The 12,188-nt window shown below is 34.4% G+C and overlaps 1 protein-coding gene across 1 annotated transcript in view; it reads left to right on the top strand.

The window, feature by feature from the left end:
* The first annotated feature begins 1,159 nt into the window (after positions 1–1,159).
* Positions 1,160–12,188, top strand: part of LOC149805369 (uncharacterized) — a 272,199-nt gene continuing 261,170 nt past the window's right edge. Inside the window, exon 1 of the mRNA XM_089934156.1 lies at positions 1,160–1,190. Within this exon, the coding sequence (XP_089790282.1) occupies positions 1,160–1,190 (31 nt within the window). The remainder of the gene's footprint in view (positions 1,191–12,188) is intronic.

Consider the following 12,188-nt stretch of genomic DNA (forward strand, 5'->3'; position numbering starts at 1 on the left):
ACTTTTTATGTCTTCCACCACAATGTATGAGAGTGAATCTGTGATAATCTTTTCCACTACCATTTTTCTCCACCAACAGTTGTGCTTCGATGAGCACTGTCCCCTTCATCATTGTTCCTGCTAAACATTTTACCAAATGTTTCATATACAGAACATAAACTTGTTGCATTCCCTTAACTGTAACAATTTTATCAATTTTTACATCACTTTCTTCAACAAGGTTTGTGTTTTTGTGCTTTTAATACAACGTTAACCCAACCCTAAAGCTAGTATGTACTGTTTTTAATATTGATTCTAAATTTTCGTTCCGTTAAAAGCCAAATAATTGTAGTCTAAACGAAATACTTGTTGATGGAAAATTCTATCTGACCGTGAGCACGGGAAGGGAAAGCTATTTGTGTGACGTAGGATTTAAAAAAAATCTTAAACCTTATTACAGCGCTTTAAGCAAATTATGCGACAGCTGTCGTGTATTTGCAATTTTTACACAGCAAGACCCGAAACCTGCGAAAACATAGTTTTCGATCAAACAACTTGGATTTAGCAGTGGTCATTTTAAAGAAATATTAGAGCATACACCAACTGTTTTCTATTTTCAGAAGTTCGGATTATTTTCAGATATGGCTACACGAACGCCTATTCACAATGGTCACCTCTTGAGAGCGAATACCTGATCAAACGTAAAATATCAATATGAGTAGAAACACAACTGATTTAAATGCAATCACGTAGTCTCTATGTTTGTATCTTTTATTGTATTGACATCCAGCATAATTTTCATTCTTACTGTCTTCTAAAATATACCACAAACAATTAGTTGTATATTAAATATTGATATTATTGCTATTTAAATAAATCAACAAGGACGATTTACTACTTGAGTTAACGATTTCAGAACAAGTGAGAAAATCTGAAAACCCCACCAAGATAAGAGCTGAGACGTATAAATAACATAGAATTTAAAAAGAATCATAACAAACTTGCTTCGGGATTCATTGAAAGGAAATTTAAATCAATACAGAATTTATAGCAGTAACAGTGATGATTTGTTTAAATATCTCAGTTGAACTAAATCATACTTGTATAAGATCATTATTGAAAAATTAGACAATTTGGTTTTCTTAAAGTACACTTAGACTTGACGGTCCGATGAATAAAGATGGCATATAAGAGAACAGAGAAGGTCGAGGGTATGCAGTTTTCCATTGAAGTGACTGAAGTGATGTTTCGCTTTGTGTTTTAAAGATGTATTTGACTACCTCCAAGATAATAACAATGGCTTTTGATTACACAATATAACTTCTTTACTTTCAAACTTAATATAATATATGACTTTAAATTACTATAGTGTATTACTTATATGGTTTCATTTCTTAACGTGTTGAAGAATTAAAATATTGATGGTGTTGCTGTTTTACCATCTGCTCTTAATGTCTCCTGCAAAGGTGCGGAATTATACTTTTCTGGTGCGAAATAGTCTAATAAATATGTTGGCTCGTTTATAAGGTACTTTAAAGGTACTACCCATTCTCTCACACGTCATTATGGACTCATTGTATTATTTCATTTAAACATTCATAAAATAATTTACAACAGTCATTACCTCTATTTAAAAGCCCGTGGCTGAGTTCATGTATGGATTTACAGATTTACTATGTAATTACATCACAGAAGGAATATGTTCAACGACTTTATGATACTATCAAACCACAATACAGAACACAAGGAATCTCTTCCTCATAATGTTTTAAAATTGAACAACGGAGCCATCTCAAGGCATTATATCAAAATTTCTGTCCTTTGTGATTTCACAAGCCTTACTGAGGCATTAATTTTCAAGAATGTATCATTTTAATTCATTACTAAAATGCCCTGAACTTTTTACAAACATAGCTTGACCGTGTGATATATTTATCTGAGATGATACGACTAATCCTGATCAATCCGTTATATCACAGTAATGATAGTTATATATATAACAAAATGAAGCAAACTCGGTAACTATCCATACAAATTGGCTATAACATACGTGAGGTAATTTTAAATGAATAAGGTAGAAATACGTGCACACACACACACACACATGTATATATATATATATATATATATATATATATATATATATATATATATATATATATATATATGTCAAGAGGCTTAAAGTATGTAACAACAAAAGGTAAAACCAAACAAGCATTACATTTTCATAACTTAATATTTATACGAATTTATTGAATATTATTCTACATTGTACTGTCAATTTCACATTAATCCGAAAACTGTCCGGATGAAGGTTATAATGCGCTTTTGTGCTAACGTGTTAGCACCACTGTTGAATCACAGTTCCAAATCCAAACGTTTTTACGTCAAGGTAAATTCCACAAAAGTTGAATGTCACAAAATTCATTAAATGTTTCACATAACCCGACAGATGTCCTTGAATAATTGCACATAATCCGACAGGTACTGTCTGTTTAAAAGTAAATGTGTTCCGCTCTGCTAGTCCAACGAACACATTCTAAATAAGTTACAATTTCTTCTTTCTATTACTCTGCTAGCTATAAACTGATGAATTCGAAAGAGGTGCTTAAATTGTCTTATATAGTCTCTATGTGCGCACCAAATCAACAAAATCTGAATCACATAAAAGACTTTCGAACATTTAAATCATTAAATTGCAGAATAATTTAACAGTCATGTTTTGACCTTTCAAATTATTGAGACAACTGACTACTAGGTCATGCATGATATATCTCTACAGGACAAACGAAATCCTAGGATCATTTGATGTTTTCATGACCTCCATGCAAACTAATTTGGGGCGAAACTGACCGAAATAGTTGTTGACTTGACTTTAGCAATCAGCTTTGAATTATGAACGAAATTGCTACAAGTATTGTAGTGTACTATTACCATAACACAATGCAGCCACTGAATTATTTAATTCAAATGTAAATGAATATCATATGTATGTATGTATGTATGTATGTATGTATGTATGTATGTATGTATGTATGTATGCATGCATGCATGCATGCATGCATGCATGCATGTATGTATGTATGTATGTATGTATGTATGTATGTATGTATGTATGTATGTATGTATGACAAAGACGATATATTCCATTCGAAGAAGAAAGCAAGAGAAATTATTAAGTTATTAAGCAGAAGCGTTGAACATTGTATCATTTTCGAGGCTGCATGTTGAAAGTTATGAAAAATAGATATCATTAAAAACAATCACATCAGCAGAAAACAGATGCAACAAGAAAGAGACAAAAATAACCATTATATGAAAGGCATACACAAACTTAAAGGAATAACAGTTCCTACTATACCCACTTTTAACAATGATAAACACGCACATATCAACATTCACTCTGTCTACTGCTAGCCCTTTTAGGTGCTGTAACGAATGGAGTGGGAGATACCACTCCATTTACGGATAGAGATGATGCTTTCCTTGACAAACTAAAATCGACTGCCATTTATTTGATTTTATTGCCAGATACGCAGCATTAGCTTTACTCGGTGATTTTGCTTTTGTGATAATAGTTATATAATAAAGTTGGTTGATTTGATTCTTTAAGTTTACTTTAGTGTATGATTAGTTCCCATGTTATTTTCCTATTTCATAGGATATTTAGCTACAGCATCTAGAATAATTAGTCAATTTCAAAATGTGAATATTGCAATTCCTGTAACCATTAAATAACAAATTGCATTTGTAAAGTCATTGAACATTGTCTGCAAGTTTTGATTTCCGGAAGTCATTCGACACCATATCTGAACGCAAGACTATCCTCTATTCTCTACATAATTGTTTAAACAATGTTGCCTCGTTTGTCTCCAATACTTGGATTGGTCTTATTTGCACAGACTGGTTGTCAGCCTTTGTGATAGTGTTCTTTACTGCCGTGGTCTTGATCGTAGGGTTTATTCCAAGTTTAAGCGATTCAGTGGATTTTCAAATGATACTGCTCATTATCCTAACCATGACGCTCAACGATAGGAATATACATTCCTCCGTACAACAAACTCACTCTTGCATTGGATATATCTTAATGAAATCTTACTATAATCTTTTCATCACTATCCTGACTTTGTTCACTGAGTATTAGTTGAGCAAATAAGTGTTTAGCGTGTTTAGCGGTATCTGTTATAGTCTAAGGTGACTGTGTAAACTGTGTAAATTTTGTTGCACATATATGACCACAACATAAGTCCTTGTCCTTGCCTTGGTATTACATAACATTTTAGTCATTTGCTGTCTTGCAAAAGAAAAAAATCCATCCTATTTTATTATTAATTTCGCTATCTGATAGCGTTCTTCACTGTTGAGCCATACCTGCTCTATACTTATAATCACGTTTGCAAGCTTTTAACACGAGCAGATGTAGGCTCTCTGTAACCTCGTTTGAGAGTTTTAGTTTAGTTTACCCATAATAGAACATACATTCGCTTTGTACCATGATTTATCAATAAACATAAAGTGAAGGAATGTAAAAACTGATGCAGATTAAAAAGTACGTTGTTATAATTTTTAGAATTTAAAGTTTGTTCATTTAGTAAAGGTCATGAACATTCATATAACATTGTTCATATCTCGGTATGGAGGTAACATCTGTGCGGTGAATTTTGAAAACTCAGGGATACTTGGATTAGTAGAAAATCCCACAATCATCTGTTTTTATCCTTGTTGACCTGGTTTGCTAAAATATCATGTCACACTATATTCTATATCCGTACATATAATCATTGTTGTCAAATTTTAAGGTGTGATAGTAAAGAAATATTAAATAGTTTGTTTAAGAAGATTGAATTTCAGTGCAGTAAATTTTATCTCGTTAAATATTTTGTGCAACTTGCCGGTTAATTGGGAAATTAAACACACCTGCTGTACAAGCATAAGGTGTAGCACTTGGTATATTTTGAAATAGAGTCCATTACTTTCGGATTAGAGTATATTATCTACGATATATTGTCCATTCCTTTCAAACTAGATGCCATATCTAAGAAATATAGTCTACTTCTTTCGGACTAAAGTCCATTATGCAAGATGTAGAGTCCATTATCTAAGAAATAGTCTGTCACTCTAGAACCAGAGCCAACCACTGGTTATATCTATGATTATATTCGGTGTCTGTTATTTAAATTCCAAACAAATTGTGAGGAATTTACCTCTTGTACAGTGAAGCCGCTTTTTAAATGCGCAGCATTTACCGTTTTGGTATCTCGTATTCCTTTGTTAATTTTCGAATGGTCGATTTTCAATATCCAAATATTATCAGTTTTATGTACTTTAGTAGCAAGACTTAGATAGCACGATAGTCGGATAAGACGGTACTACCATAAGTAAGTGACGGTGTCGATTATTTTATCTTTTCTTTATCCTAAGTGATTTTATAATTAAATAGACATTAATTCAGAACAAAAATTGAAAAAATATTTATTGCAGTTGTAATTAACATTATTAATTATAATAATCGGCTGAATATTGGATTTTAGATGAAAACAATTTCTTGTCACCATCAGTTCTTCTTTTAAACTATTACTTCGTGCTTCCTTACTTCAATGATTTTAATTCTGATAGATCATGATACGTGTGAGCAGGAGAGTTTCAATTTGTTTGAATGATGGAATAAATACAAGTCTTCAAAATTATGCACCTTTTCAAGATCGGTATACATGTTTGCCTCGCAATTATTGAACATATGCAGTATTGAATTTTGTCGGCACTTGATTTTAGACCTCTATTATGGGCGTGATACGACCTTTAAAGACGCAGAAATATCTTGTTTAAAGATTACATTGTTTACAGAGACATGTACACATAAAGTGATATCCTGAATGATATTGTGGGTTTGCCACACTGTATATCCTCCATGGTGAGGATAATCTCAACATTCGTCGTTTAGAGACAAGATAGCCTGACTACATAATGCACTTTGCTACTTTTGTAGGCCAGATTGATTTTTAATTGGAAGGCAATACATTTGGAACCATTATCACACGTTCGACTCGAGTCGTGGTAATTTATGACAATACAAGATAGCTTCTGGGAACAGTAATTGTCAGGCAAGTTGTGCAGACACATAACCCATCGGCAATGGCAATTAACCGACGTTAAATCCAATGGCGCCCAGCTCTAATTTGGTTTTTGTTCTTAAACCATTTCAACACAGATACCGCCTGCAGCTATTTCAAAAGTTAATGTGAATATGACATGATAAATACTGTTATGCTCGATTGAAATTGAAGGTCTCAGCACGGAAATGACAGGTTCATTGAATTAAATTTGAATATGGATGCCCTCATCCAATTAGCATTGGTGTACAATATTAACTTGGACTGGCATGGTTACCCCTGGAGGATGTTTGGATGATACTTAAATCGAAAAGTATTTACAAATCTGTTCATATATTACTGACAAGAGATATAGTAGCAGCTTCTACACTGACTTTGACGCATGAAGTAGTAAGTAACAGCTAGGGTTATTAACCCTGTAAGCAGAGGCGAAGTTTCTGTTGTACTGCCCGTTTAGATTGCTTACGTACGTGCAACGTCTGTGTGTGTATGCGTGTTGTCTGTTGCATAAATACCCCTAGAAGTTTCTAGATGGAGAGTTCAAACATTTTTTGCCTGACTAGTGGTTTTATATCAATGTGCAACTTAGCTGTAGATTTTTATCCATACTCTGGGAACTGGCTTGAATGGTTGGCTAGTTTGACCTAACATTTAAAAAATCATTCGCGTCTGAGAACTGTGTGTTTGCAAACAGTGAACATAAGTAAACTTCAGTAACATAACTCCGGTCATATGTCGGCAAGAGTTATTTAATACAAACTCACTTGAAAGAGTTCGAGGATATGTGATGTTGAGTGATCCCTTAGAAAACAACAAACTATTTTATATTATTCAACCCTGGAGTGAAAGGAGTTTTTTTTATAAATAATTTTCAAGTGTTAGGAAATATCGGATTTGATGCGCCAGTTTGCTTCTTTAGATTATTACAAATATAATGTGTTAGTTTTTGCTACCTTAGTTTTAATACGGTCGCTAATCTGATACATATTAACATTTTGATCAACGCTACCAGCAAGTGTGTTGTAAGATATCCAATGTGGATGCTGAATGGATCAAGTATGGCTCTTCACTTTGTTAGTTTTCATTGTTTCAGCCTATAGTGATATGCTAATTAATCTATTACCTATTGTAATGTACCGATGGTGAAATCTGTACCATGACATAGCTAAACTGTCAAACAAGGCCAGAATTTGGAGTAAGATAAGGTTTTCATATATTTTAGGAGAGTTAGATGATCTGTTTGTATTTGAAAGTAGTAAATAGCATACTTGTTCTGATACTGGACTGATGTTTCAATAAATCAGGACATTTCACATGAATGACAAATACTCATCCAAACCAACACGTACATTCTTACTAACCTAAACACTCGCACCTACTGACCAATACATGGTGTTAATGATAAGCACCAAAATCTACTGATCAAAACAGCGTTTTACTGACAAGTGCTCATATCTACTGACCATCACATTACTGACCAATGCATAGTGTTACACTCCAACACTCAGTTTACTAACCAGCACTCATACATACTCACCAGCAATCGCTACTACTGACCAAAACAGTGTTACTGACAACACATACACCCACTGACCAGGAAGGTCTTATTAATCAAGAGACAATACTCAGTATAAAGCGTTACTGACCACCAAGCAAATCAACGGATCAAAACACATAGTCTTGTCGACCAACAATCACATCTACTGGCAAGTACACCCACTTACATATATGTTGCCAAAACACCGTCTTGCTGACCAAAACTAACCCTTACTGACCAGCAGACATTCGCACATTTACTGCCCAATACAAGGTGTTAATGACCATCACCCAGACTTACTGACCAACATGCACACTTACGAGACAATATACATTGTAACTGACCATCACACACCTATATACTGACCAAGACATACACCTACTGGTCACATCACTCACACTAATTGATCAACACATAATCTTGCTAACCAGCACTCACGTTTACTGACCAACACACTGTTTAACTGTCCAGCACTCACACCTGCTGATCAACACAATGTCTTACAAACCATCACCAAGATATACCACCAATATCCCTATGGGAATGTAAAACAAATGAGGGGCACAATAGCTAATGGTAAATTTAATGTCAGAGAGTTATGTTTTCTTTCTCTTTATTTTTAAAACAATAAACAACATACATCGTCATGCTACCTGACTCTTTATCGAGATAGCAAATCATTTTGGATCATGACTTTATTAAAATGTTACTTGAGTGTTTGTAGATGTAAAAATTAAAATTTGAAAACAGAAATTGTATATACAGTACATCGATATCCCTCAGTTCTTGTGTTTTTAAGTTGCCTTTAAGTCTCACTCGCAATGTTGCAAACTTACGACTTATAATTTGGAGATGGTAATCATTTCATTATCGCTTTTTTGATATTATAAACTCAAAGCCTAAGCATTTTAGAAAGCAAAGCATGCCAAGGTGATCAATTCCTTGCACTTTTGTTTTACTATGCCTTATCACTCAAGATCACAATCAAACATGCTTACAGGGAATTAAAATTATTTTATTTATTGTAAGCTTATCAGGATACCATTTTTTATATGTTTCCATCCTGAACCATATAATTGGATCAGTATGCGTTAGTGTTGGCTAGTGGCTATGCATGATGGTGAGCAGCACTGTGTTAGTCAGTAGTTGTGATAAATGGTTCATAAAACTGTGTATTGTTCATTATATATATATGTGCTAGTGGCTAGGAGTATGTGCAAGTCAATAGCTGTAGGTGCTGCTTTGTGACACCGCGTATTGATTAGCAAGCATGGGTGCTGGTTAGTAATTGTTAGTCCTGGTTTTTTGGTGTAGGTCCTGGTCATTATCTCTGAGTATTGGTTAGTAAGCTTGGGTGTTGGTGCTTACGGATGGTTTCTTCTCAGTAGCACCATGTATTGGTTGGTAGGTATGAGTGTTGGTGCGTAAGACTATGTATTGGTTAGTTATGATGGGTATTGGTGCATCAAAACACGTTTTGCTTTGTCGAAAAATCAGTCATGTAGCAGAACAATGTTGTTCAATATTTGATGTTTTAAAAAAGAAACAGAAAATGTAACTCTTTTAATGTACACGAACGCTTCATTTTATGCCTAAGTCTGATCTTGTTTGTTAGGTTTCAACGATACACATCTGATGCTTTTCGATATGGTTCATGATCCACATCCTGTGATATTAAACACATATGAGCTTCATGGAATTTCAATCAATAAGATAAGCTGTGCCCTTTTATGTGTGATGACATATTGGCTGTATTTCCAGTATTCAGATAGCAAGCATATATATACCGGTAGTTAGCATATATTTATATGCAATTATTGTCGATGACGAGATAACAAAAATACCTTCAAGCCTGCTACTTATTAGTTGTCGGTGATTTATTCGACGGTTTATGCCATTTAATGCAAGCTAAATTTAATTCAAACTTAGTCACCAGGCCTTTTGTTTTGCAGGCAGAAGTGCTTTAAAACATCTTAAGGACAGTTCCATGTGTTACTTAAACCTAGAAGATATTACAATGTTATCTTCAGAACAGAAGAAATAATGTAATTTCCTCGTGCTAAGAAAATCTCATCAGGAACAAGTCCGGATTGGAGATGGATACCAAGAAAATCTATCATACTGTACCTGGTTTTGTTAGTGAAGAAGGAAAGCTATTGACAACACCCAATATATATTCTATACATTTTTTAAAAACAGTTATCTTTTTTTTACACAAGGTGATAAGATCGTACGGTTTGAGATCTGTCCCGTCGCAAACTCTGTGCTACTGTTTTTTTTTTTTATCATCGGCACCTTCAGGCACTGGTTAAATATCTGTGCATAAAAAAAGCTATTCGAATTTTTATTTCCAATATATATTTTAAGCAGAGATGCTGCCATAATTTGATCTAAATGGATAGCTCTCCCATTGTCACCGGAAAATGACAGGGGAGCAGAAAAAGGAGGGAGCGGAGGAAACAATCAGAGTTCAACATTTACTTAACACTTCAATACGATCCCTCTTTTTTTCTGTTCCACTTTTATAAAGCTCTACTGAAATTAAAATCTTTAAAACATTTCACCGCTTGTTGTAAAAGTATCATTTTCTTAATTGTTTCTGAGCTTTCTCTGTCCTTTTTCTGTGTATTAATAGTCTTCTGTACTTCCTTATGAAGGGGTTGATGCATAACTAATTTAGTCAGCTTGAGTAAGTTGGGAAACTGATCTTTATTGTTATTATGTGCAATTTTTCAAAATCTGCTCCAAAATAGGATTTTTGACTAACATAAGCTTTGCCAAATTTCACTTTCTTGAATGAGTGGTTTACTACTATGTCAGATTTCTTATTTTCTGTATTAGGATTTTAAGTCCATCTGCTTGATCCGACAGAAGTATTTTGATTTAATAAATATATTTCCTTCTTAATGTAATTTTTCCATCATTATTTATTCAATTAATTTTAACCTAAATAGGGATATATTGCTTTGTAGCATATGATCCCGCAGGAACAAATTGATTAAGAAAATAAATGAAAATTGCATTCTATTTTTCAATTGTCTGTATTTTAATTTGGCTCTGTATTCTGCCGTTAAATGTTTTTTTCCCCCTGCAATACAGCGGAAAGGGAGATTGAAAACAAGAACAACTGACTCCCATTCAACACCATTTTTGGACTCAAAATCAATGACTGGTATCTCCATTAACACTTTCCCAGCTCCAATAATTCGATATAGTTCTTAACTTAAAAAATATCGTCATAACCATTATCATCAGCCAGTATTTGCCGAACGAAATGGACACCTGAACACGAACCAAGCCAAAAAATCAGCTATTTTGGGTTGTCTAGTACTACCGTATGTTTACATATGCATTTGTAAATCTTCCTTGAAGGAAGATTCAAACTAAGCGATACTGCTTGTTCCAGGCCCATTCAAGTTTAGTTTAACAACCATTCGTGGCAAGCTTGAAGAACTCTGCGTGTGAACAGTTACCTGAAAAACACATATCGCGAGGAAGGCTGTTAAATAAACATTGCTTACTGCGTGAAGTGCGTTTTCATAGTCATCATTTTCAGCTAATTTGTGGTGTTCTCATGCATAACTGGTCTAAGTGTGTGAATTCGCATGATCCACACAATCGCGCACCATGAAAGCATCTCAGTTTAAGTACTCTACATATCAGTTAATGACTTTTGCGTGAAGGTTCTGCCGATTCTTCCTGTTTCTCACGTAGGGAATAATCTACATTAATTTCTGACTGGTGGTCTTATGTTACGTGTGTAGTTTCGAATAAACAGTAACACAAGAAAGAGTGGAAACGACAAGCTTTGAAAAATATAATAATTTATTTATCTTGTTATAATTTAAATTTAGAATTAATCTTAGTCAGCTGTTGCAGTCAGATGCACTACAATTTGTTAGTAGAAACGAAAAATAACTATGGAGAACATTTGCTGGCCCTATACAAATTAAAAAATGTTCGGTCATATTGCTACGATGTCTGCAGTGTGGCAGTTTATAGTGATGTCTAGCACTGTGGCATCGTGCTGCAGACATGTAGCATAATATCACACCCAGTCACATTATTCTGACACCAGGCCGACCAGTCCTAACACTAACCTCTTACGGCTGAGCGCCTAGCAAGGCAGCTGTTTGTACCATTTTTGTAAGTCTTTGGTATGACTCGGCCGGGGTTCGAATCCACGACCTCCCGCTTCCGAGGCGGACGCTCTAACCATTAGGCCAACGGAGCGGTTTATTTCGAAGACGTATAAATATATAATACAGTGCAAAAGAAACAACAATCTTTGCTTCATGTGAGGTTTTTCGAAGCTCTTTGGACAGTCCTCTAATGATCATGAGACAAAATAGATGCAATCCGGCTGTTGCTGTTCATCCAGTTCAGACCTAAAGAAATTTAGAAAATGAAACGTCACATCAATGGAAGCAACTGATTTCCACATCAGTTATTATTTTAGAAGGTGTTCTCACCTACAGTAGAGTGGAACAAGGAGCTTCAAGAAATGCCATGACATTTATTAAGAAAATTTAATCATGCATCTACCAATGTGTTGACTGTTC

Source organism: Sinohyriopsis cumingii, chromosome 2, assembly GCF_028554795.1.
Source record: "Sinohyriopsis cumingii isolate HCF-2022 chromosome 2, ASM2855479v2, whole genome shotgun sequence".
Taxonomy (NCBI): domain Eukaryota; kingdom Metazoa; phylum Mollusca; class Bivalvia; order Unionida; family Unionidae; genus Sinohyriopsis; species Sinohyriopsis cumingii.